A 25,964-nucleotide genomic window follows, 5' to 3' on the forward strand; every position below is an offset into this window, starting at 1 on the left:
AATTCAACTTGAAGTGGAATGCCGCGGAACGCCAAGGCTGAAATAACGTGACCTACTACCTAAGGTATGTAGACGGTAGACGGCAGACGGACTCCGATCGACGGACTCCGAACTCCGAGTCCCTGCTGTTCGTTCACTCACGCTACCGGGGTATTGATCTGGCACCTAGATATATCACCTATCTAAACTACCTAGGTACGTTCCTTATTCTAAGGTGCCTTTTCATGCGGACACATGAATAGCTGCTCATGCCGAACTTCGGTCACCTTCACAAGACTGCAATTTTCCACTATTGACAAAAGCGTCATCGAGAACGAGCTTCAGCCGAGATGCAGGCGGCTAACCAAAAAGATGGATACGAACCAGGTGGGTAAAGACCTCGGACGGTAGTTGTGATTAAAGACCATATTGATGTCTTGTTTATAATCATCCCTATCTACCTAGGTACGTTCTCGGGAAGGGGTGGGACACGACTTGCCTCGCCCCGGAGCCCCGAGAACATTGCGGAATGGGCCCATTTCATTCATCATTACATATTTGTTCCCTCGTGCTATGCCAGTCGTAAACTCCTGCTGAAATGCCAATCATAGCTTACACCATAAATCCCGTGACCAGAGCAAGCACCAAGACCGCCAGAACGGGGACCGTCATCTCGGAACCAGCATTGCTGCTCGAACTCGCGTCCCCAAACGGACTGCTGTCACCCGACTCCGTGGAGGTCGCAGCCGCTGAACTCGCCGAGTTCGTCTGACTGCTTCCAGTGGTGGCCGTGGCCGTGGCCGTGCTGGTCGACGATTCGGATGCAGACGTGGCCAGTGCCGATGAGGCGGCACTGCTTGCAGCAGCCGAACCCGATGAGGATGTTCCGCTTGCAGTCGAAGTAGCTGAAGAAGCTGCAGAGGAAGAAGCCGAAGAAGCGTCGTCGGTATCGGAGGTTGTTCCGAAGCCTATCCGGTTTTTGTCGAAATCAAACACTGTATAGACGTTCTTGAGAAACACATCGCCCAGTATCCATTCGTCCGGCCCAAACGGCTGGTGGCCGACAATGTTGCTCTGGCACCCACTTCCGCTTGGTCTGCCCACATAGTCCTTCGGGGAGACTGCGTACTTGACCCCTGAGAAGGTAAAGTAGACGCTTGCAGTAGACGAGCAGGGAACAATGTAGATCTCACCGTTATGGGAGCTTCCGGGGATCAATGCATGCAATGTGTCTGCATCCGAGGGAGGCATCAGCACATAGGATGTGCCGGTGTCAATAATGGCACTCTTTCCCTTGAAGCCGGCTGCCTTTCCATCCACGCCGGCATCATCCGCAGCGATCTCCCAATTGGTCTGGCTACTGGTTTTCGTGTATCCAATTTTGCCCTTGAACTTGGACGAATCAAGACCGCCAAATGTGATTTGTCCGTCCTTGGCACCGTCGGCATTTCGTTGTAGGTGAATGCCAACGATGTTCTCTGACAGATCGCCCTGCTGGTCCAGGACTTGCATGATGGTCGGAGTTCCCAATTGATCTGAACTAGGTCGTCCAAGGCCCAATATGCCGTCCATAGGGTAACTGCTGAAATCGTCTGAGGCATTGGATGCGAGACCAAATCCCATCTCAACCGTATAATTGGCGAAACTAACGGTGTCTTTGGCCACCACTCCCTGGACTTGGCCTGTACCATAAGCCATACTCCAGGTTTGTGTGGTTGTTTGTAAAGTTGTCGAGTCCACCGTGCCGAACGTGTTGTGGATTTTGCAAGCATTCGAAGAGCAATTCGAACCCATAACCCATGTATTGGCTGACCCTGTGTCCACCAACATGTACATTTCTTGACCTTTCGAGCCGAAGTTCATGATTGAGAAGTAGGTATAGTCTTGACCGTCCTGGCTGATAGCCATGGCGTTGGGAGCGGACGGTTTGGAGGAAAGAACCACGGGAAATTGATTGTCTCGCTTGGTCTGACGACAAGTTAGCGTGCACAAATGTGAGGGACTTTGCTTCACCGACGGGTATTTTCTTGAGGTCAAGCGTGACGACGCCCGGTTCCTCTGCGGACAGCGAGTCCAGATTCAAAGGGACAAATCTCTTGCTGTTGGACTCCCCCTCATCGCCGCCGTGGTAGGGATAGAATGCAGAAGCGCAACTGGAAAGTAATGGTAATAGCAGCCATCTTCGATGCATCGTTCTTTTCTCGTCCAAGGCAACCAAAATGAACACCAGTAGTGTATGTTCGTCGTCTCTCTTTGCTTGATCCAAAGGAGCCGGGTCGAGATTAAATTAATAGCCCTAAGATTCTCCCCATCGGTGACCAGCCCAAAGGTGAAAGGAGTGAAAATGCGGAACGATAGAGACGGAGTGACAGCAACCAAAAGCGAGGGATACTCAGTTAAGAGATCCCGAAGACGTGCTATATAATGTATTCACGACAGTGATGAACGATGAAAGATGCTGAGAACGAAGATCTTGTGAGAGACATATATTCCAGAGTCCAGAGAACGTATGTGAGGATCAACGACGGAACAGAGGTGGTGTCGACTAGATGAACGCTCGAGGTCTTTTGGCGTCTGTCCTTGCCAATGCCGGGGGCGCCATCGCCAAGTGTATCCGTGCTGCTTTTGGCGGGTCGTCATCCACTGCAGGGGGAAGAAGCGAGAGTGGACGTTGGCTGAAAGGGCTCCTAAGACTCAGGGCGCAGATGGAGATCTTATTCGCGTACCTGACGATCACTCAGATGCCAACTGGATTGGTCCTGAGGTATGTGTCGCCGAGACCATGACAGCCGGTGGCTTCCATGTCCAACCCCCTCCTCCATAGCGGTGTCCAATGTCCAACCTTTTTTTCCTCTGAGCGGCTTTATCTCATGCGAGGCTGTGGTGTACATCGGAGGCAGCGGACGAGGGGTAGCTGACAGCAGAAACTGCAGTAGATCTAGCTTCCTCGCATACTTGGGGGAAAACCTGTCGAATGATGCCCTTCAGGTTGTGATGGTCGAAGGTGCAGAATTGACAGACCGTGGAGACGAGGTGGAGTCAAAGATCAGAGACACGGAATCCCAAGTCCCTGCCACAGTCGCACATGCGGTCCGCGAACCCTCAGCATAATCAGCATCAAATTGACGGCCACTCCACCACTACAACAAACAAAACATGTCATTGCTCAGAAAGCGCGCTGTGCGCAGGACTTAAAAATGGAAATACTGCTATAGAGTTGTCTTCCAACCTCCCGCACATTAAAGCAACACATCAACAGTACGTACCAGCCATGTTACAGCCGGGGTTGTGTATCCAGCACTGCACTGTTCATGCTTTGGCTCCTTTCTGTGGCCCGCCAAACAGGTCATCAAGGAAACCACTCCAGATCTTGCGTATGGTTGCTTCGTCCTTCTCCTTGACTGTGTCCACGAATTGCCGAGCACTGTTGCCCACGGTCTCCGTCAACGCCGTGAGCTGCTCGACCGACATCTCGGTTGCATGATTGCCATCGTGCACGTCGCTCAAAGCACTTGCGGGACTCCCCAGTGCGTCGTTCACGGTCGAGATTTCCGGCTTCAGAACAGTCTCGTGGCCTTTGGTGTCTTGATATCCACCTGCTGCGGCGTCCAATTCGGGGTACTTGTCCATCACTGCTTCAGCACTACCGGAATCGACGTCGGGCAGGATGGGGACCCGAATGGCTGCCGGTACGGGGCCAACTACGTCGTCGTACAGCTTTGGAAGGTAGGCAAAGTCAATGGTGGATGTGTCGTGGACCGCTTTCAACTCCCGCGACGTATTGAAATGACGCTGGGGAGCTGTCTCAGCTGGACTACAACAGGGTCAGTCTAGATCGTTGTATGGAAAACCGCCCGGCTGTCTACATACCCTGAGACCGGCTTCTTCGTCTGCTCAACGGCAATCCGCTTGATGGCAATAGAGAATGCTCGGGCCTGCAGACTGTCATGACCTGCAAGTCGGTCGATCAACTCATGTTTCGTGCCGTAGGCGGACAGGGTTCGCTTCTGGCATTCCTGACGAAGATCCTGGAGGTTCCAGGGTGTATAGGTTGTCTTGTGAGTTGGATCAATTAGTCGGGGAGAGGCATGCACTCCAGTGATGTGCAGGCTCCGTTTGGCCGGAGTCGACCCGGATGCGCGTTGGAGGTTGCGCAAGGCTTTGAAGGAGGAAGCGCGCGGAGCTGCCATGACGACGGATCGAACGGAATTGGACCTCGTAACGATAGAGAATCGAAAGTTTTCGACTTTAATGGATGGTATAAAAAACGTTGTGGTCAACGTAGTCCTGAGGAGGGTTCATACGCCAAATAGCCGGCCAGACGAGGGGAATATAAGGTAATGATAAAGGCTGCAGTCGAGGTGAGGAGTTGAAAATGGCGGTCTACGGACAGGTGAGGCGTGGTGTGCTGTCGGGGAAGAGGACAAAGGGAGCTTTGTGTCAGGGGGGATGATAAGTGATGGATGCACAGGAGAGATAGATGATGGGTTGAGGTTGTTGAGATGCAGCTGGGGCTTGTCGTCAGTTCTTTAAAGCATGTCGACGGCTTACGTCTCTATCTCAGTTCCAGTTACACACTGCAGATAGGCACGCATCCGGACTGTCATGAGGCTGTTGAGCTCAGCCCACAAGCTCGGTCTCCGGGCCCCCGCAGGAAGAGGTCAATTAGGATCGAGTATAGGGGACACTAGAGGCTCTACGGATGCATCTAGGTAGGTTGGGGAAGCCTGCAGTGGAGCTGAGGCCATTTCTGGCACCCACTACAGGGGACAAGGTACCTGGCGAGCTTGCCTGGTAGGTTCCCTTGGTATCAGTCGTCGGCTCCCCTGACTATTCAACTTGAAGCACCCACCACCCACCATCCACCACCCACTCATTCTGACTTCCGAACCTCCTATCTGACGATGCAAGGGGAGCAATTATGTTGATCTTGACGCCATGCTACACACCGAGCAGCGTTGGAAGAGTATCACTATACTGTATGCCTACCTACGTATCGTCTACCTAGGTGGATAAGTGGGTTGGCACCTATGCAGATCTGAGCACTATGTACTATTGCTGGTATATACCTACTAAGCACCTAGGAACCTAGTAAACGTGCGCACAGCCTTGGAGGAGCAAATGGGCGCCCTGTACCACAGTTAGTCCGTTGGGTACTACATTTACAGTGTCTTGAGAAGCACCTGGAAGTTCCCATTGCTCGTATCTCGTATCTCGTTCGTATATTTAGGCATCACAACAGCCTAAGGAGCCTACCCGTTGAGGTTATAATCTCGTGTTATCAGCTCCTGTCAGCGGCCGTTCTAACAATAACAACAACGACCACCATAAGGTGCTAGGTAGTAGGTAACCGTCACAACAACAATAACAATGAGGCTGAGGAAGGTGAGGACACCAAAAAATGGTGGGATGGCGTTGACTCCACCCTAGCTCCCGGGTACATAGCACCTATAGGTAGGTACCTAGCAAGCCCCTTAGCCCCTAGCCCGAGTGGTGCTACGTAGTACTAGTATCTACTTTTAGGTCTCGGAAGCAGGTAATCCGGCATCAGGCTGCAGGTCTGGACTTCCAAAGGATACTATGCCTGACACCTAAGCATGAAAGGAACCCCGTCCGTTCCTGACTTCATCTCTTTCACTTGCGTACCAGCAACCTTCTCTTGCTAACAACCTAGACACCTTTGCTCACTGGTAGAGCATCAACAGAGTTCTGCCATGGCATCTCTAGAAGATTGTGTCCAGACTGCATAACGCAAGGGGGAATGAGTACATCGCGATGCTCCTTTGCTTCAACCATCTTACCATATCGACTTGCCAGCGACGCCTCAATCAACAACGATGAGCAGGTATAGCTGAAAGACCGCTGTTGTTCAGGAAAGGGCGAGAGATCTCATACCATTTCCGTCAGCGCTGATATCATTGGATCATGTCTCTTCATTAGATTTGGCATTTTTCATTTCATGGATCTCTCGATGTGCGGCCAGTTGTCTCTAGTCAGTCAGGCCAAAAGATAGAGGGAGGTTTTCAAGCACGCGACTAACCTCGCTGGCGTTGGATGCTCTTGTTCTTCACCGGTAGGAATGCTTTAATTGCTTGGATGCTTGAATGATTGTGCAGTTGGTGATGATTTCTGTCTACATGTTCATGTTCTGTCCTCTTGAAAGCCACAAAAGGTCAAACCGTCTGCTTTCCCCTGCTGTTGTCTCTTTACAACTCGTGCTGTTATGCCTACCACTGTCGCGTTCTTCTATCTGTTCAGTTGCGGCTTCAACTCGCCTCTTGTTTCTCTCAAGCCGCAATATCGCTGGCACAGCCGCTCTCACACTTCCAGAGCATATTGCTGCCTTTCCGCATCACTCTTTTCTATTCTTCCCCTCGTTCTTTCCATGCCTTCCCACAACAATTCACTCCATCTTGCTCCGTGCGGGAATACGCAGTCCCACCATCGGCTACAATCTTCACCCTCCTATCTCTTGCTCTTCTCCATCAAACCTGGCCCTCCATCGATCTTTTCTCCTCCATCATTACTTAGCAGTCTCAAACTTCTCCTCGGAGGTTCGCTCGGGCCTTCGCTCTTCGTGAGGAACTTTCCTGACCACAGGCTGCATTGCGTTGTGCGTACCTTTCGAGGACCAGCTCTCTCACTGTCCTCTCTAATCTGTGGCACAGAAGCCGTCCGACGTTCTCGAAGCTTGCAACTATCTCCTCTACAAGCAGCGCCGGGGGCTTCGCCACCATGGCACCACGCCGTCACGCCCAACTTGATGTTGACGATTTAGAGCAAGAATACAGTTCAGCACCTATGTCTCCCGGCACAAAGAAGAAAGAAAACCTCAAGAGAATCATGGCTGTAAGTTTCATTGGTGCTTCTTCGCCGGAGTGTCCAGGCTAACCGAGCTTCAAGGAGGATCTAGGGCAGGCTACCGCAGACTACATCACGACCAGTGACTATGGCCCTCGACACGTTCCGAACATTCGTATTGTCCCCAAATCCGATCTTCAGGGCACGGAAGAATCGAAAATTGCGACTGCGAACGCAGCCAAGACAAACTCGTGGCGCGGTAAGAGATCTGGCTCATCATCTCATTGTGTACGGACGACTGACGAAGCTCTAGCATGGGGAGATACCGACGAGGCCAAGACTACTTCTGCTGGAATCGAAACCCTCGCCGGCGGCGCGAGCGGAAATACGCATCGATATCGAGCACAGCAAGAGAGATTGGATCAAGAGCGAGACTTTGGAGGCCTCTTCGGAAACAGTCGTGGCGATCGACTCTCCATTGGGTAAGATTCTACCTCGCTTCTCGAGTTACAGGGCTGACTGTTCGAAAGGGCTCAACAGTTCCATGTGAACTCTATACTGTCGTCTTCGTCTAACTCCAACAAGAAGTCATTCTACGCCAAACAAGATCGCCCATGGCCACCTGCAGGACTTATCGGTACCCCTGCTTTCCCGACGGACACAGGAGCTGGCCTCACCGCCACGGCTACGCAAGCGGTCACTCCTAACAATATCCCATCAAACAAGACAAGCTCCGTGTCAGAGGGGTCCGCTAGCAGTGGTGCCAAAACTCAGCGAGCCGGACGAGTCAATGGTCCTCCTCCAAAAGGCGTGTCAACGGTTGCTGCTTCTTCGCAGGCAGGCCGTGCTGGAAGCCTACCATCTCGTCACCCCTACACTGACTCTTTATCCTCGGATCCCTCAGCATTCGTCGCGTCAGCGACCCAGTTCTTTGCGAGAGCGGCAAAGAATCAACAAGCTCAACCGGAAAACACAAACACTCTTGCCACTTTCGCTGCTCAGGCATCTGAGCCTGACACAAGAGTTACATCTGAGAAATCCTATCCACAGGACCCGAGCATTCGGAAGGTCCCGGTCAGCGAGTTTGCATTCCCTGGCAATGCTGCACTGGCGGCTCCCGATACATCGACACACACTGATGGCATAGCAAGCTCAACAGCACTGTCCGGATTCTCACCTTCCACCGGTAGTCGCGAGACACCCTTGGTGCCGTCTTCGGTCCAAGATGCCGTTACAGGTGACCTCATCGGACTGGGGATTCGCAATGCAGATGTTGGTGGAAGGACTCAGGCAGTAGTCACTGGCTCCAGTCCCCACAATGGCAGTATCATGGACTCCCCAATCCTGGACGATGTGAACAACGATGTCCTCGTTGCTGGGAGAGGCAAAGTCATCGTCATCAATGGCATTCGATATGTCCCCGAGTCAGAGCTGTTGGCTTTGAAACAAACCCCCACCACTTCTCTCGCAACCCGGGATGATCCTGATGCAAATCGAGCGCTGGAAGGCAACAACAGCGTCTCCATCACTGCTAAACTGAGCCCTCAATCCAGAGCTGGGCAACTGTCGACGTCTGATCCACGGTCATCGAGCAACGTATCTCGGTCAGCTCTCGGGGCGAACCCATTTAATCCTCGTGAGCCCATTGTCAATGATGCAGGAAAGAAACAGGACATGGCGCCAACCAGTCAACCCAAGGACGAGGCTCACAAGTACTTCCAGTTCAGACCCAATTCGTTTGACGAAGCACTGGTCCTTGCTATGCGCCCAGATTTTAGCGCTGCTTCATTGCAGCATCTTCGAACTCTAGTTCCGTCTGACGCTGAAGTTGCGGCTCCGCTTGCTCCCATTGTGAAGGCGCCAAGCAGATCACCAGCTAGCAAGTCTACGAACACCATCATTTCGAGATGGGCACCAGTGGAGGCATCACCTCGCCCAAACACCTCGGTTGTCATGCCGTCCAGTGGCCAATTCCCTGCAGCCGAGCAGAGTAATGCTTCAGCCCTGCAACCAAAATCGACAAACGGCAGTACCATTCACGCTTCAACAGCCTCTGGAGAGAGCAGCGGAAACTTTACTAAGCCAGCAGCAACTCTCCAGCCGTTGGTATCTACTGCCATGTCCACAGGCCCCTTGATCGGCGACCGTCGAGCATTTGGACACTTGTCTAAAGTCGCTGCCGCCGGGGTCTATTATGAGCCTCCACCTGTGAGACCGACCACTAGACGCAGAACTCACCAGCCTGGCCCCGGATATGCGATGCTTCTAGCTGATTTGCAGCGTTCGGCTGCTAGTCCCGCGACTCAGGCAGTTGCTCCTGCGACTGGCATGTCCAGCCAGAACCAGCAACCTATTGCTGAAGACTCTGACGAGTCGGAGTTGTGAAATCGAGATTGTTTCGAAGCAGCCAGCCGCAGTTGCCTGGCGCTTCCTCGGCCAATGCAGACCTCGATGCTCTCGATAACTGCATGGCTACGACTGCAGAGCTTGGTGGTGCATCTGAAATGTGGAAACAGCATCGTCGGTCTTTCAGAGCTGCAGCAGACGAGCTGTCGTCAAAAGTAAGCAAGGCTTAGCAAGCCTGTGCTACAGGATGATGCGGATCAGTCAAAATGGTCACGTACCCCAATCAATGTGAGATTACAAACCGAGGTGTGTTTCGGAATGGATGGCGAAAATCGCGGACAGAGAAGCTCGGGGACAGTTGGGAAGTCATGGTCGCTAACATCGGTCCTGCTGGGTGGAATATGGGCAAGTTGAATACTTGGGCATACCACTGTTAGCGGACTCAACGGTTTAGATAAATAGCTTCTAGACCAGATTCCCTCACCTGACGGCGCTTCAGTGGTGTAAAATGAGAAAAGTAGTTTGCTTGATAGGTTCATCTCATCGGGTTTGCTTTACTACTATGCTGTCAAGGCTAGGTCCTCGCCCCCTCCAACCCAGTGGACCGTGGATACAGCGAAAGCGTGCTCGCCTTATCATTCAGACACAAGAAATGCTTGGTCATGTGTTCGCAGTCGATCAAAATTATCTGCTTTGTCCAGTCTTCATCCAAGACGCCAGACCTATGCCCTCTGCTGCTGCATGCTCGCCATTCCCAGTAAATCAATAGACCCCGAGCAAGGTGGTATTAGTAGCTCAAATGCCGCCTTCGCACACCGTCTCACACAGGCCACTGGATCCAGCACCCTTCTTCTCTCCTGGCCAAGCGGCGCAGACTCAGCTTAACGCTCGTCTGACCTTATCCTCGAGATCCGGCCCGGCGCGCTGACGCACCATGCTCACAACCCAGTCCTGCTGCGGCTTGCGCAGAGTCTCGAGGTGCGAGACATAGGCGCCCAACGTGTCGGGTTTCGATTGGAGGTCCGTCAGTCCTGTGGTGAGCAACCAGCGTTGTAGGCGCTGGGGGTCGGTAAAGTCTGTTGCAGCAGAGGCAGGTGTCGCAGAAGAGGAAGGCGCGGAAGCGGTGGCCGCTTGATGCCGAGCAGCAGATGAAGCGGGAACGTCGGTTTCTTCTTCGTCAGAATCGACGTGACGAAGGACCGCGCCACTTGTGGAAGTGGAAGGCCGGACGTTGCGAGCATCTTCTTCATCAAACCCATCCTCCTCTTCGACAGTGGCCGCACGAGGGTTTCGACGCTGCACCGGATCCTGCTCATCGCCAGGGATCGGCTCCAGGTCGGGCATGCTGTTGTCGGTGTCGCTGGCATCCCCCTCGTCGGGATCGTCGGTCGCGTTGTTGTTGTTCGTTTCTTCGTAATAGTCCCAGCCGCCTGCCATGTCTTGTTGTTGATCCGTGGCCTCGTCCAGGTGGATCTGCAGAAGCTGCTCAATCATCTCCGGTGGCACGTCTCCACCAAGCTGTTCCTGCAAGCTCCGAAGAGCGGCTTGGCCTTCGGATTCGCCGTCAGCGTCGTCGGATGCGGGAGCCTGGAACCAGTTCATGATGCGCTGCAACAAGCCCCCTGTTGCACCAGCTGTTGCGCCGGCAGCGTTGAAGATCGTTTGCATGGTTCCCTCCTGGCGTCCGCCGCCCCCCGAAGGTGCGCGGAAGACGAAGTCCGATAGTGAGTCTGGTGGCGGAAGGACGTCATATGAGGACGTGGGCATGCTCGTGAAACGACGTGGGAGGAGGGCGATCAGAGACGGGATCTCGAGCAGCATGATGTGCCTGGCCTCTTCGAGGGAGATTTCCAGTTTCGGCGCCGGATCGGCGGCGGCAATTGCATCGCTGTAGTGTGGCAGTGTTTCTGCGACCTCGACCAGGAGACTGGTTGTCTCCGGGGTGTTCCAGAGATCCTTAGCACGCGTGACGTAGAGCTGGGTGTAGAGCTTCTCGGCGTCAGTGGAAGGGAGTTTGGCCCACAAGGCTTTTGGAAGTGGGGAGATGTCGAGCGCTGAGGCGAGGGCGGACAGGATGTAAGGGTATTTGTGCATTGCAACTGCAAGCTGTCTTCTGGCGTCCCGCGGTCTGGCTGCTCGTTGGTATGCTATGGCTAGGGAGATTTGGATGTTGGGCAAGAAATCCCACGACGGGCCGTAACCGTCGTCCGAACAGAGCTCAATCAGCTTCGCATGTTGGCGACCTCGGAGAGCCAATTGATCAATCATCAGTGTCACCCCATACGGGTCTGTCTTTGTGTTGAGTTGAAGGAGGAGCTTGGCCCATTCAAAAGCTGTTCGCCATACACCTCTCATCTCGAGGTTTTTGATGTGCCGCCATATTGCCAGATACAGTTCGCGATTTGCCGGTTTCTCAAAAGAAACGCGGGCGACGCCGGACTTCATGGAGGCCGGAAAAGAGCTGTGCACCGACTTGCCGAATGAGTACAGTGCCCGCTCGATCAAGTCTCCAGCCACGGCATGGTCGCCCTGGTGTTTGGCGATTTCCGAGACCTGGAGCAGCGTGGCGATGTGGTAAGGATGCATGGACAGCAACCCGATCATTTTCTGAGGATCCATCGATTCCACTGCCATCAAGAAGTGCATCTGCGTCTCTCGGTACAGCGGATTGTGCATGATGTTGTACCGTTTCTCGAAGGACGTTGGATCAGGGACATGTTCCATGCTCAGTCCCCCGCTGGTTGCTAGTGGCCACTCTTCCTTGCCTTGTACAAAAATATTCCGTCTCGAAGCAAGAGATCCGAGCTCCTTGCCTTTACTTGCAACGCAATACCTTCCGGTCAGAGCAGTGGCTAGGTCGACACCTCCTTGTGGGTTCGGCTGTGGCCGCCGCTGGTTGCGAGATGTGGACCGGGACTCCTGACCCTCCAAAGCAATATTGCCAAACAAACTCTTCATCTCGTTCGTAGGATTCAGGTTATGTGTATCGATGGCGAGCACCCTTGTTGCTCCCGCCTCCCAGTCAGGCGTTTGCTGAGGCTCATTAGCGGTGCTTTGGCTGTGGGCATCTTTGACTGCTAGCTCCTTCAAGGCTCGATCAATCTCGTCTTCGGAGGCTTCCGTGGCCTCAGCGACCTCTGATGCTCTGCCTTTGCCCTTCTTCTTACTTTTGGATTTCTTCTTCTTCTTGGCCTTCGGCTTGACTGCAGTCACTTCGCTTGGTTGTAAGGCATCGTCGGGTGGAGAGGAAGAAACCGGGACTGAAATTGCGGAAGGCTCTACATCGTTCGAGTCTAACTCGTCTTCATCTTCAACTGCTTCTAGCATATCGAAGGCATTTGCTGGTCGAGAAGGGGTGGAGGAGACTTCAGGAACATCTTCATCTTCTTCTGACTCCTCCGCTTCCTCGTATGCTTTCTTGGCCGCGGCGACCTGTCTCTGCAGCTCCTGCTCGCGCTGGAGTTTGCGAAGTGCTCTAGGAGCCATAGTGAGTGACTGTAAAGAATTGAAAACGCAAGCAGAGGGATGCGAGGTTGTGGTGAGTAATGCGTAAAAGTTAGAGTTGTAGGAGGACCATCCAAAGTCCAAAGTACGTATCGAGTAAATACTCGACTCGTTGCGGCTGCCGGTGACGCAGTCGAGCAGCGGAGAAGAGAAAACACGCCGATTGGTTCCGCCAGCCAAAGATCCAGCCTTTCCCAAGAGGCGGGATTCTGAATGACTGACTGCAAGTACTGTAACTGTCGAGCCTGTGTACTTATCACAGTTGACCGTGTCGCCTCCATCATCTCGTCCATTGTCTCTGCCAACTCATCTTCTCTTCTTCTTTCAGCCCACATGCCTGCCATCGGCCTCGCTCCCTCGTCCTGACTGTCTCAATGCGTCGCGCTGCTGTGTTCGCCCTTCGTACGGCTCGCCGATCTCCTTTCCGGCAGCTTATTCCTTCCAAATCATCCTCTGCCTCTCCGGAACATGTCGTAGCTGCACAAGCATCTCTCATCTCACGAAGATACAGCACGTCGCGGCAGCCTCTGCAGTCGTCTATGCGTCTGCCAAAGTTGCCGCTCGCTTTCGTCGGAACATTAGGAGCCATCAGCGCATGGTACGCTTATAGGGGTGATGGGCCACAGCACCTTCTCCGAAACCCAGTTGCACCAATCTCAGCACAGCCGACGAGAAGTCTGAGTACGACTCCGGACGTCGCCCACCCTGTCACCGATCCCACAAACCCTGCGCCTGTTGCAGCCGGGCAGGAGCCTAATCGCAAGGCATTGGTGGTAGACAACGACCAGTTTTTCACGGGTTCGATCGTTGGGGACGGTCCATTGGCCAAGGATACGGATGATTACGGTAGAAAGGTGCTGGAGATGATGACACCAGAGCAAGCCACAGAGAGACTTCGGAAGAACGAACAGTCGTTTCTTGTTGGACGAGGGCGTGGTGTGGTCAGATACGACGTCGTCCAAGTACCGAGCAACGATCCAATCGAGGATGACCATGCCGAGAAGATTGTCGAGGTCCCCGGCACTGTCGCTGCCACAGATGGTACTCCGTCTTCAGACTGGATGTTCTGGGGAGTCTTTGATGGTCACTCTGGATGGACAACGTCTGCCAAACTGCGCCAGGTTCTGATCTCCTTCGTTGCAAGAGAACTGAACGGGACTTACAAGGCCGCCCTATCAAACGCAAAGTCGCCCTTCCCGTCACCCGCCGCCATCGACCAGGCCCTCAAGTCCGCCTTTGTCAAGTTGGACAACGAGATCTGCCTGGACAGCGTGAGCAAGCTAAGCAAGAACCCCAGCAAACGGCTCGCCGCAGAACTGTTGGCTCCTGCTCTGTCAGGTTCATGCGCACTGCTTTCTTTCTACGATTCACAAAGCAAGACTCTACGCGTGGCTTGTACGGGTGACAGCAGAGCGGTACTAGGACGGCGGAACATGCAAACGGGAAAATGGTTTGCCACCCCTTTGTCAGAAGATCAGACTGGGTCCAATCCCAACGAAGCGGCTCGAATTCGAGCAGAGCACCCGGGAGAAGACAATGTCATTCGTGGTGGACGTGTCCTAGGCAATCTGGAACCAACGCGCGCATTTGGTGATGCCTTCTACAAATGGTCTCGCGACACCCAAGACCGGATCAAGAAGCATTTCTTCGGCCGCACGCCGCACCCCTTGCTCAAGACCCCGCCTTACGTGACGGCCGAACCCGTCGTGACCAGCACTGCAATTGAACCCTCCAAGGGTGACTTCTTGATCATGGCCTCTGATGGGTTGTGGGAAATGCTTACCAACGAAGAAGCTGTTGGGCTGGTTGGCCAATGGATTGAACAGCAGAACAAGCAGGCCACCAACTCGTCGAATTCAAATACCGCGTGGCTGACGTCGTGGTTCAAGTCGTCTGCGCCCACCGCCCTCCCGGTGGAGAAAGGCGGCAATATGGACAAGACCGGGCGCATCGACAGCGGCAAAGATGGCGAAAAGCCGATCCGGCAGCAGCAGTGGGACGTGCGGGCAGAGAAGATCGACCGGTTCGTCGTTGAGGACAAGAACGCTGCGACGCATTTGGTCCGGAACGCGCTTGGGGGAAAGGATAAGGATATGCTGTGTGCTCTGCTCACATTGCCGAGCCCGTACAGCCGACGGTACAGAGACGACCTCACAGTTGAGGTCGTATTCTTCGGCGAGGGAGAGAACACGGGGGCCGTGGTCGTCAACAGTGAGGCTACGGCGCAGAATGCTACTGGGACGGATCAGACATTGAAGGCCAAGCTGTGACAGCGAAGCAGAGGCATTTAGTTTGCTTTTGAAGCTTCTTGCTCTCCATTCTACCAAGTGTATATTGCATTGCGCGGTGGAGCTGATAGACGCGAGGTTTTCGGACTCCTGGTGGCAGGAGAGAAGGCGTGCATCCAGGTACATCATCCCCGGACTTCTGTCCATGACACAAATACATTATGTGGTCCAACAGACCATGGTCACCCACTTGCGCTGTGCAGACTGTAGAAGACTGTAGAGCCACAATGCTCTCTCTCCGATGCTGCCATCTAGACTGCTCAGCCTGGCCATAGGACCTTACCTCGAGCACTCTGATCAATTGCGTAATTTGGAGGCTGACTCCGAGTATTCCATGGTTCCGTCCCATAGGGATGCTCCCAATGACCGTCGGGTTGCATCTAGGAGTCGCTTATATCTAGTGGACACATGTTTGTATGCTTGTCTCAAACCGGTTCGCACCAAAGGCCTCCTATAGAACCAGGAAATTGAGGTCGTTGAGAGAAGGGATGATGCAATCGCCATTGCGTCTCACACAGCAGCCTCTGCGACCTGACTCCCAACCAGGAGGCTGAAAGGCCACGGTCTTGGTAGGCGTCGCTAATGTGGAGGATCAGGTCAGCCCATCCTAGCACTTGGATTTCTGGAGGCGTTCGCATCGCGGAATTAGAGCTGTTGACCGGCCTGGAGGGCGGTAGGCAGTGCTTTGCGTTCAGCGGGTGTCCCGTGTTCCCTTGAGTCTAGGGGCTTTGCGCTCCAGCGGCTCAATAGCCGACTTCTTTGGATCACCCAGAAGATAACTGACCAAGGGTCGTTGAACCAGCTGCGTTCCCACACTTCCGATCAGATATAGAACCACAGCTGTGGCCGTCTCTGACCGTATGATGAAGACTGGGAAGAGGAAAGACGCGGCAACGATGAACTGGGACACGGACAAGAAGAAAATCTCCCTCTGTTTCGCCACGCCATGCTCCATGGTCGAGATCTTGACCTGTTGTTTCGCCATTCCTCTTCCCGCAGCCATCCACGCACTGGCGACCGATAGAGCTCCAAACATCAGGGGCAGAATCCAGAGATGGTCCGGGGAGACTAGGTCGGGAATCCACCACAGGCTTTCTGCCTGTAGGCCCGGTTCGGGTGGGATGACAGTCGTGTCCACCTTGTTGTGGTCTGTACTGACGAGTAGAGACAGCAGGGTTCTGTCATCGCCTGCCATCCGCCTAATGACATCGGCATTGAGAATCCAGATGGGGAGGAAGGATAACTGTAACCCGAAGATCGAAAGAGGGCTCATGTAGTTGCTGTGTTTTCGTATAGCCTTCCGTCGAGCTTGCAACTGTTTGCTCACCCACGCTTCTGCCTTTTCTGCAGTCTGCTGCGTCTGATCGCGGAACTTGACGACTGCAATGTCTTGGTATGCCTTCCGCCATCCTTTCAGAAGAGGACCTTCGATTTGTCGGCGCTTGAGGCTGATGGTGGATATGACCTGCACTGGGATCCAGGCGAGTCGAAACAGGGATGCGGTCAGAGGGATCGAAAGACACCAGGGAAGGCCACTCAATGTATGAACGTCTTCGAAGGCGCTGTGCGAAAGCTGCAATGCTTCTGCTAGAATGCGGTGCGGTCTAGACGAATGGAAGGTTCGTGCAAAGGCATGTCGGCGGAGGGCAGTCCTTGCGCATGACTGCGGCTCAAGAAAAAGAGAGGCAGCTCGTACGGTGGTGGTACATCGTCTGGACTGGCGCGGCAACATTTGCTGTAGCTAATTGACACCAAAGGCGCGTATCTAACCACTGAGCATCACGGTTCAAGTTCAAATAGTGGTCAGTCGATCGTATTGTTGGTGGTCGCAAACAAGTCTTCGGAAAACAAGGGACTGCGCTGCAGTTCGAGTTTCTAGAGATGGACGCGGCGCATATTGAAACGGTGCGTCATAGAGACAGACTACTACGGTGCGGCACTACTTAGGTAGTATACCTATCATCCAGATACTTTAGGTAACTACCTAGGAAGGTAAAGTTAAGCCTACTAGGTGCCTACCTACCAGGTAAATCTAAGCTCGCCAGGTGCATATCGCACCCAGGTTATGTACCTGAATAACTACCTACGGTATCTCTATTATTGATTATGTCTCTCTCAACTTACAACAAATTCTCTGGAAGATACTTCTTTTCAAGTCGAAAGCGCAATGGCCAAACCCATCCTCGTGATCTGAACATTCCCCTGCCTTCTTCAAGAGCCCCTTCATGGGTTACACCTGGATATTCGTCCATTCTTTGACGTCTTGGAAGTCCATCACCCGGTTACTTCCCTCCGGGCCAAATCGACCCTGAAGTCCATCCCAATTTCTATTGATCGCCGTTTCAGGCCGCCATTTCAAACATTCCTTTACCGTCGGATCCAGCTTCTCCTCCATTGCATCGGCGATGAACCCCCCTATGGAGGGGATATGGCAAAACCCGTGGCCTGAACCACCGACTCCAAGCACCAGACTGGCATATTCTGGGTGCTTGGAGATCAAGAAGCCACGATTGGGGGTGTCTGCGCACCAGCAGATCCGAGCGAAAGAGAACGGACGGTCGGCAAGATGTGGCATCGTCTCACGGAGAAAGCCACGGCATCGCAGTTCGGCCTCTTTCGGTATTTGGTGATTTGGAAAAGGTACACTTGATCGCTTTGAGTTTTGCGAGTCTGTGAGCCAGTTGCAATACCCCGGATGTTCGTCACACATCTTCAGTTCGTGGTTGTCCTCATCTGGCTCCATGAAGAAACCACGTTCAATGTTGAATAGAACAGGCAGGTTACGATAGATCTCGGCCTCTTCTTTCGTCAACTTGATGTGTGCCAAGGTCCATGCTGTAGGTCGAAGTTGGCCCTTGAATTCAAAGAGAGCGGCGGCGTTTGCGCCAGCGCACAGGATCGTTCGATCTGCGCGGTGTTGCTTCCCGTCGGCTGTTCTCACGCCTTTGACATCGCCAGCTTCATAGATGAGCCCGTCCACCTTGCCTTCCTTTTCGCCGGCAACGAACTGCACACCCAGCCTTTCAGCTTCCCTCGCTGCACTTTCCATACTCTTCCTGGCATGAACCCAACCAGCGCCCTTCTTCCTCCACCAGCCTTGCCATCCAGGAAAGTCCCCGGACAAGACCCCTTTGGGCATTGTGGCTATGAAATCTTCCTTCGAATTCAGTGGAATCCACCCTTTAGCTTCACTAGGACCATCTTTGGAATTCATGTGTGCCCTAGCTTCCTCCGACGTCGCAGCAATAATACATCCCGTTTCATGGAAATGCGGCTTGAAGACTGGGTCGTTCAGCCAACCCTGGGTGGCGGCCTCGAGGAGCTTTTCTGATACATATCGCTCCTTGTCATCCTCACCGGCAATGTCTCCAAACTCTAGCATTTTGTTAAGGTCGTTGCCAGCAGAAATGGGAGAAGGCACCGGATATGGGTCCAGGACCGTCACGGAGGTATATCCACGGCGAGCAAGGTGTAAGGCGGTACTAGTTCCCCATGTCCCAGCACCGACAATAAGGATGGTTGACTCTGGGGACAGAGGAGCTGCCATTCTGAGTGCAGAGAGGGTTGCAGCTGCGTTACGGGTAGCCTTGGGAGGAGCTTGAGGTTGATAGTTCAACTACAAAGGAACAGCAAGGAGAGAAGCTGGGGGAGTTCCAGGCGGGAGACGATATCTAGCAGGGGTCTTCTCACTATTTTCAGAACCGCCATAGCCATGGACGATGGGGGCTGGAGCTGGAGAATTCCCCATTCGAGAACATTTGGACTGCGGTCAAAACTGCGGCGCTGGACTTCAAAGTGGCACGAGGGTCGAAGGGCGAAAGGGCGAAAGCGACAGCTTGACAAGCGCAACGCCTGAAGACAAAGATCTCATGAGTAGGTAGTATCCAGTCTCCAGTCCAGTCTCCAGTGCCAGTAGGTAGATAGGTACTTTACTAGACAGCATCCAGGTATCTCTTCATCCGTCTCCACCTTCGTTCCGCACTCTTATCTCTCTTACCACAGACGGTATTCCGTAATAATGTGATCAGACTCGCCTCCGTGCCCTCCTCCCCTCTATACTAGCAGGTCACCTCCACTCATTGTCAGCCATACTACTGCTAGTACGATAAATTGCAAAAGCGACACCTTACCACCTTACGATATCCCAGATTTCCTCCCTAGAGAGGGAAGGTACAAGCGCAACGCAAGACAACTTCTCCCACCATAGCTTCTGTGAACCGCCTCTAATTTGTTGCCGGCGGCCTACTCAGCATGCGCTCTTCCAATGCCACGACGTCGGAAATCAGATCTTCCTTCGGTGAAACGACGAACCCGAACTGGCTGTCAAACGTGCCGGCAACGCAAGATCAAATGCGACGAAGATAAGCCCACTTGTGGCCAATGCCGACTCAAATGCCTCCCCTGCGTGACGGCTGTGTCATTGAAATGGGAGGAGGAATATCAAGTGAAAGGTCTAGCCTTTGGTCGGGCTAGGGCATGGACAAAGGACCCCGTCAAAGGTGCCTCGCCCATATCGAGTTCACCGGCTTCCGACGACATCGCAACATGGTGCCATGTGCCCCATGTCTATGCCTACAGCTTCGTCAATGCCACTGTGGGTGCCCTTCAAGAATTCACGACCCTGGACTACGATGCACAATCTAGTCTTGTCAGTATAGACCAGGGCGGAACGCCGCCCGGCACCGAAGGCAACGTCGATGACGCCTCCAAAGCAGCATCTCTATCCTCATGGCTTTCGAAATCCAGACTCGTCCGGAGTCAACAACAGTCACAAATTCTCCCTAGCCTTGGTTTACTTCCACAGTTACGCAATCCCGACGCATCCCTTCTTCTGTCTTACTACCTGGAACATATTTGTCCTATGACGATGCCCACACGCGTCTCCACGTCCCCATTTGCGACTTTGCTGGTGCCATTCTCCATCACGACATCATCTCTGGCCCTGGACGCGTTGCTGGCTCTTGCTGCGTGTCATCGCTCTAGGAGCAACCCGGCCTACACGGCGATGGGTTTACAGCTTTCAGATAGAGCGCTCAGGAATCTTCGAAGCAAGCTTAGCCACGATGATCCACGAGAGGTTGCAAACAGCTCCGAGACTCTCGTTGTCATGATGTTGCTATGCCTGTTTGAGATTGTCAAGGAATGCGACAAACGCTGGGTGGTCCACCTCAAGGGAGCGCGAGATCTCATTCGTATCCGACGAAACACGGCAGGAGCAAGCAATCAGAGACAACCAGCTGACAGTCTAGTGTTATTCTGCCAACGTTTCTTTGCTTATCATGATGTTATTGGACGCACGGCTTGTGGTGAGGACACCATTTTTGAGACCGACTTCTGGACCAGCAGTGCCAAAGAGTGCGACGCATGGCTAGGCTGTTCCCCAGAGTTGGTGTCTATCCTGAGTGAAACCAACGAGCTGAGCCGCCGACGAAGAGCCAACCCAGCTATCGCATCACTGGACCATTTCAAATCGGCAGCAGCCTTGTTGGGGCAAAGGTTGGCTAGCCTCGAACAAAAGGTTTGGAATTTGGAGGATACAATCCTGGCTACTTCAGCCGAACTTAAGAGGCTGGCAGCGGAGCTCTACCTGCACTGTGCTCTCTATGGAGCGACACCCTCGACACCATACGTGACCGAACATATCGGTCGCATTCTTCCCCTTGTATCCCGGCTGTTGGCGCACCAGGTGGTTGCCGGTCTCAGCTGGCCTCTGTTTGTGGCCGCGGTGGAACTCGATCCTCATCAGGACGTGTTGTGGTTCCCAGAAGAAGGGGGAATGGCGGAGAACGCTCGGCCTTTTGTGCTCTACGCTCTCCACCAGCTCTCTGGCTCGATGGTGAACGTCTCACGCACAAGATCCGTGATTGAGAAGGTGTGGCAAGCACGAGAGCTACACGACTGGGCTCAAACACCCGCCGAGGAAGGGCAAAATGACTGGGAGCAATTTGTCGCGCCACTCTGCGGCAATATGTCGCTTGGTTGAGCAGATCTGTGTCGACTGATGCAATGACAGCGAGACTGGCCCATCCACCACCACCTTGCCGCTAAATACCGGAGCAAGGCAGTTGCTCTAGCCCCGGTCGCATATTCCTCGCCTGCAATAGGGAGCTTTGAAATCTGTATAGTTCAAGATAAGGCCGACAGCGTCTGTGGTTACCTACCTAGGTAAAGGGGAATCAACGTCTATCTCCGGTGCGCGCCTCCACTTGAGCCTGTGGCCATTCTACTCTGGTACCGACGACCGCCTTATCCCGGCCGCGAGGACCCAACGGTGGCTCCATTATTCGTGGGCGAGACTGGGGATGATAGAACCTCTTATCTGTATTAGGACTGGGATCCACGACTGACATTTGGTTGGTCCGCTTGGACTATACACATCCGTACGGTTATCGTTCACCACTCATCGCTCGTCGCTCCATCGCCCCCCTATACCGAGCGAGCCCAGCACGTTCATTAAAGCATTTTTATAAAGCCATTGACGCCCTCTATGGATTTCCCATGAACCATTGTCACCACCATCGATCCTTTCCTCACCATGGCCAACCTAGCTTTTGATCTCGACGTGCCCGGGACCGAGCAACTTGTCGATGGTAAGTCCACATCAATGAAGCTGAACTTTGTCCCATTGCTAACCATCTCGACAGTTCAACACAATCTCCATACTGCGCACTCGCATGGAACGGGTGACATCGTCCTCATTCCTGCACCAACCACTGCTGGTGCCGATCCATTGCTGTGGAATCGATTCAAGAAGTATTACCAACTGTTTCTCTTGGCCCTCTATGCCTGCGCCTTCTCGTATGGAGAGAATACGCTGGGCGCCGCATGGACGACGGTTTCCGAAGATACTGGCGTGTCTTTGACCAACATGAACGGTGGCAGTGCTCTCAATTACCTCCTCTTGGGCTTTGTCAACATCTTTTGGATCCCCTCCGCCATGAAGATAGGCCGCAGACCAGTGTTCATTGCCTCCACCGTGGTCTGCATGTGCGCGGGTGTCTGGCTGGGCGAATTCCACGGCACGGCATCTTGGTTCTTGGCCATGGTGCTCAACGGGATAGGCACGTCCGCATATCAAGCCGTGATCCAATTGAGCGTCTTTGACATGTTCTTCACCCACCAACGTGGTAGGGCGCTGTCCTTTTATCTCTTCGGTCAACAGTTGGGCAGTATCCTAGGTCTCATCACCGGTGGAACAATTGCCGATGGCCCTGGATGGCGATGGTCACAGTATATCGTCGCCATTATTGACGCTGGTGTATTGGTCCTGCTCTTGTTGACCTTCGAGGAGACGCTCTTTCCACGCTTCTTGTTTGACAGGATGGTTGGCACCCTCCCCAGCATTGCGCAAGAACAGGCAAACCCAAAGCTGGAGGATAAGGTGGCCGCGCAGACTGCATTTGATGGCTCCATTCCGACCGACACCGAGACAAACGATTTGGCCGCTTCTTTTCCGGCAAGAACCTACCGGGAGAAGTTGAGGCTCTGGGTGTACTATCCTCAGGACAGAACCACCTTCTGGCAATACTTTCGACGGCCTTTCCTCCTGTTCACGATCCCGAACATCGTCATTGCTGGTATCATCTTTGCATTTGGCTGCACTGCAGGCATTGTTTCCTTCAACACCATTTCGGAAATCCTCACCGAGCCACCGTACAACTGGTCCACGACTAGCACCGGTCTGGTGTTTCTCGCCGCTCTGGTGGGGAACTTTGTTGGTTGGGCCACGGGTGTCCTCAGTGACTATATTCTCATCTTCCTCGCTCGCCGCAACAACGGTATCAAAGAGCCCGAAATGCGTCTCTGGACACTGGGTTTTTCGTTTGTCTATGCAGCTGTTGGATACCAGTTGTATGGCTGGGGTGCCGATTTCGGGATGCACTGGATGACCATCGCTTTCGGCGTTGGGGCAATGATTGCTCATCAAGTCTCGGCTTGTTCTATTGCTACTGCATATGCCATGGAATGCTTCCCAGGTGTAAGTACAACCTTCCTGGACTGATTACATAAGCTAACACTGTCAGATCGGTGGTGAGCTGGTGGTGGTGCTGGCCATCTGCTCTTCGTGCATCAACTTCGCAATCTCGTATTCGGTTCAGCCTTTTATCAACGCGGCCGGATATGGATACGCATTCCTGTTTTTTGGCCTATGCGTGGTATGTTCAATGTTTGCAGCGATACCGACATACATGTACGGGAAACAATGGCGTAAAAACGCCGCTCCACGATGGCGGCGGTGGATGGCAGAGAGAGACGTTGGACGGATGCTTGAATCTTGACTCGATATGTGGCACGGTCGGCCGTCGGTGGGTGGTGATTGCTAGCAAGTAACATGCGTTGAACAAGCAATCAACCCCTGGACGTTTGTTTCTGCTGTTTACTTCCGTCATGAATTGGAGTTCTTGCTCATAGGCTGCTTGTCATCGATGCTGTGACCACTCCATCCAGGGCGAGCGCTTTTGGCACGCGCTGCGCAACAAGAAACAGGACGAAATGCGAAACGTTAAATACTATGGTGCGTACCAGAGAGGGTAGCTCAGCAGCAGCTTGATGGTTCGCACAATTTATTCGTCAACTTCGGCTGTGTCAACACCGTTCAGCTCAAGTGAAAAGGTTGGCAACGCCCTGATCTGTCCTGATATGAAGACAAAAGTGCGAAATGCTGCTAATCCGACTTAGCATCGCCCCACCATTTTAACTATTCCGATAAGCTTAGTCCCTAAGCAGGTAGAGTTAGAGCATAAGGTAACCTTACCCTGGCCAGGGAAACTCTGTTCACTTAGTAATTAAGGGAGATCCGGCTAGCCTCAGAGTAGAAATACATTGACGCTGCTTTGAAGTAGAGATTCGGTCCTCCTATATCAGACAAAATGTGCATACTAAGGTCGCGTAGCGACCTGGATAGACTGAACAATAGAGCACATTGAAGAATTAGCCAGAATCTCCCCGATTTTGAGTAGGTGTAGTAAGTATAGTAGGATACTCGTTCTAGGTAGGGATTGCCTGAGGCTGCCCCTAAAGGTGTACAGAGTATAGGCTAGGGAGACTCCTTGGGCTCTAAATATAGGCATGGCACGGGTGACCCCTTACCTGGCTCGCACAACCCCCGGGTGCTGAAAATAGGGCGGCATCGTCCCCATCCATAAAGGGGTTGAGCACGGGGCGGAATTTCCTCATTATCCGACGTCTGTCATGCACATTGCCACAACTTGAGACTCCTGCCTAGGCAGACACTTGATCCTGCTTCCCCTCGTCGACCTTTAAAGAATGTAGCTCGCTGTACTTTACACCATTCCTCAGCATGGCTGCTTCCGGCTTTGTGGCATTGCTCGCCATACTGCCACTTTGGCCCATCCTTTTTCTCATATCTGCTCGGTTGAGCTTGCGCGCTTTGGGCTGGTTTCTACAACACAAGACCAGAGACAGAAAGGCCGCAATCGTTGCAAGGGTCGAACGGGGTAGAGCTGCATGGCGCGAGGAGCAACAATCATCCCGAGAGGTCGAAGATGGATGGGAGAACATCGACAGTGCCGAGACTGCTCGCAACGGGAAGCCTGCACAGGATTCAGACTGGTCTGGCGTGGTGGGATTTTTCCACCCCTTTTGGTAAGACCTCGATGCTTTCATGACATGCTTGTTCGCCTCTGACTGCGTGCAGTAATGCGGGAGGTGGCGGTGAGAGAGTCCTGTGGGCAGCTATCGCAGCGACTCAGAAACGTTGGCCCAATGTCATATGCGCCGTCTATACAGGCGACCACGACATTGACCGTGGGCTCGTGGTAGCTACGGTTAAAACCCGCTTTGGCATCACCCTCGAAGAACATTCTCTCGTGTTTTTATATCTATCCACACGCCATTTCGTCCTTGCCAGTACCTATCCTCACTTCACTTTGCTGGGACAGTCTCTGGGTTCTGTGGTGCTGGCTTACGATGCCTTTCAACTCCTTGTGCCCGACATTTTCGTCGACACCATGGGCTATGCTTTTGCTCTGGCGTTCTGCAGCTATCTGTTTCCCAAGGTGCCCACCGCAGCATATGTGCACTACCCTACCATCTCGACCGACATGCTTGAAAGCCTTGACGACACCACAGGCCAGCGTGGTATCCATTCTGGAGCTGGCGCAGGCTGGAAGGGAAAGGCCAAGAGATACTACTGGACTGCCTTTGCGTGGCTTTACGGCTGGATGGGAAGTCAGATCGACGTCGTCATGTGCAATTCGACCTGGACCCAAGGGCATATTCGCCAACTTTGGAAACCTAAGAATGCGTCTTCCACCTCGACTTTCGCTACCGTGGTCTATCCTCCTTGTCCAGTGGAAGAACTGGAAGCCAAGATCCAGGTCACCGAAGAGAGCGAGAAACGACGGGAAAACATCATTCTTTATATTGCGCAGTTTCGGCCTGAGAAGAATCATTCTCTCATTCTCCGGGCATTCGCCAGATACTACCATGCCGCAACAGACAAACCTCGCCTTGTTCTGATCGGATCGGTGCGAAGTAACACCCCCGATGAGAAGCACATCTACAATCTACGCCTTGAAGCTCATGAGTTGAAAGTCAAGGACGCCACCACCTTTATTTGCGATGCTCCCTTCTCAGTCATTCTAGAGTATCTCCAGAAATCAAGCATTACAACCAACGGCATGTACTCGGAGCATTTTGGCATTGGCAATGTGGAAGGACTGGCAGCGGGACTTATCCCAGTTGTGCACAACAGCGGCGGGCCGAAGTTGGACATCGTTGTTCCATTTGAAGGCCAGCCAATTGGCTTCCATGCTGAGACCGAGGAGGAATTTGCAGCAGCGTTTCAGCGTGTTGCATCCCTAGATCCGCAAGAACGTTTCGCGATGCGGTTAAGAGGGCGCAAAAGTACAGGCCGGTTCACCGAGGCGGCCTTCGCCAAAAGCTGGACTGAGGAGATGGAGCGATTGGTCAGAAGGCGGGCTTCCTGACAAATAAGATGCCAGAATTGAAAGCAATCTTTGAATTTGATGTGATAGCTAGATGACGAGTGATACCCCCTTTATATCTTTTTACAAACTACAT

At 53.2% G+C, this 25,964-nt stretch overlaps 10 protein-coding genes across 10 annotated transcripts; 5 read left to right on the top strand and 5 right to left on the bottom strand.

Annotated features, from left to right (window-relative positions):
• Positions 1 to 591: 591 nt before the first annotated feature.
• A1O1_06512 (uncharacterized protein) lies at positions 592 to 2,170 on the bottom strand (the record flags this gene model as incomplete). The annotated part of the gene is made up of 2 exons (XM_007727390.1): positions 592 to 1,947; positions 1,997 to 2,170. The coding sequence occupies 2 exons, from the start codon at positions 2,168 to 2,170 to the stop codon at positions 592 to 594; spliced, it is 1,530 nt and encodes a 509-aa protein (XP_007725580.1).
• A 1,118-nt stretch (positions 2,171 to 3,288) lies between these two features.
• A1O1_06513 (uncharacterized protein) lies at positions 3,289 to 4,169 on the bottom strand (the record flags this gene model as incomplete). The annotated part of the gene is made up of 2 exons (XM_007727391.1): positions 3,289 to 3,793; positions 3,850 to 4,169. 2 exons carry the CDS (start codon positions 4,167 to 4,169, stop codon positions 3,289 to 3,291), a joined length of 825 nt encoding a protein of 274 aa, XP_007725581.1.
• A 2,545-nt stretch (positions 4,170 to 6,714) lies between these two features.
• Positions 6,715 to 9,165, top strand: A1O1_06514 (uncharacterized protein; the record flags this gene model as incomplete). The annotated part of the gene is made up of 4 exons (XM_007727392.1): positions 6,715 to 6,828; positions 6,883 to 7,039; positions 7,094 to 7,262; positions 7,311 to 9,165. 4 exons carry the CDS (start codon positions 6,715 to 6,717, stop codon positions 9,163 to 9,165), a joined length of 2,295 nt encoding a protein of 764 aa, XP_007725582.1.
• Positions 9,166 to 10,002: 837 nt separating this feature from the next.
• A1O1_06515 (uncharacterized protein) lies at positions 10,003 to 12,612 on the bottom strand (the record flags this gene model as incomplete). Its single annotated transcript, XM_007727393.1, has 1 exon — positions 10,003 to 12,612. One exon carries the CDS (start codon positions 12,610 to 12,612, stop codon positions 10,003 to 10,005), a length of 2,610 nt encoding a protein of 869 aa, XP_007725583.1.
• Positions 12,613 to 13,004: 392 nt separating this feature from the next.
• Positions 13,005 to 14,900, top strand: A1O1_06516 (uncharacterized protein; the record flags this gene model as incomplete). Its single annotated transcript, XM_007727394.1, has 1 exon — positions 13,005 to 14,900. One exon carries the CDS (start codon positions 13,005 to 13,007, stop codon positions 14,898 to 14,900), a length of 1,896 nt encoding a protein of 631 aa, XP_007725584.1.
• Positions 14,901 to 15,609: 709 nt separating this feature from the next.
• Positions 15,610 to 16,650, bottom strand: A1O1_06517 (uncharacterized protein; the record flags this gene model as incomplete). Its single annotated transcript, XM_007727395.1, has 1 exon — positions 15,610 to 16,650. One exon carries the CDS (start codon positions 16,648 to 16,650, stop codon positions 15,610 to 15,612), a length of 1,041 nt encoding a protein of 346 aa, XP_007725585.1.
• Positions 16,651 to 17,148: 498 nt separating this feature from the next.
• On the bottom strand, positions 17,149 to 18,465 carry A1O1_06518 (uncharacterized protein; the record flags this gene model as incomplete). The annotated part of the gene is made up of 1 exon (XM_007727396.1): positions 17,149 to 18,465. The coding sequence occupies one exon, from the start codon at positions 18,463 to 18,465 to the stop codon at positions 17,149 to 17,151; it is 1,317 nt and encodes a 438-aa protein (XP_007725586.1).
• Positions 18,466 to 19,182: 717 nt separating this feature from the next.
• On the top strand, positions 19,183 to 20,901 carry A1O1_06519 (uncharacterized protein; the record flags this gene model as incomplete). Its single annotated transcript, XM_007727397.1, has 1 exon — positions 19,183 to 20,901. The coding sequence occupies one exon, from the start codon at positions 19,183 to 19,185 to the stop codon at positions 20,899 to 20,901; it is 1,719 nt and encodes a 572-aa protein (XP_007725587.1).
• Positions 20,902 to 21,453: 552 nt separating this feature from the next.
• On the top strand, positions 21,454 to 22,920 carry A1O1_06520 (uncharacterized protein; the record flags this gene model as incomplete). Its single annotated transcript, XM_007727398.1, has 2 exons — positions 21,454 to 21,508; positions 21,563 to 22,920. The coding sequence occupies 2 exons, from the start codon at positions 21,454 to 21,456 to the stop codon at positions 22,918 to 22,920; spliced, it is 1,413 nt and encodes a 470-aa protein (XP_007725588.1).
• Positions 22,921 to 24,219: 1,299 nt separating this feature from the next.
• Positions 24,220 to 25,870, top strand: A1O1_06521 (alpha-1,2-mannosyltransferase; the record flags this gene model as incomplete). The annotated part of the gene is made up of 2 exons (XM_007727399.1): positions 24,220 to 24,524; positions 24,577 to 25,870. 2 exons carry the CDS (start codon positions 24,220 to 24,222, stop codon positions 25,868 to 25,870), a joined length of 1,599 nt encoding a protein of 532 aa, XP_007725589.1.
• Between the last annotated feature and the right edge of the window lie 94 nt (positions 25,871 to 25,964).

This window comes from Capronia coronata, assembly GCF_000585585.1.
Source record: "Capronia coronata CBS 617.96 chromosome Unknown acBCG-supercont1.5, whole genome shotgun sequence".
Taxonomy (NCBI): Eukaryota; Fungi; Ascomycota; class Eurotiomycetes; order Chaetothyriales; family Herpotrichiellaceae; genus Capronia; species Capronia coronata.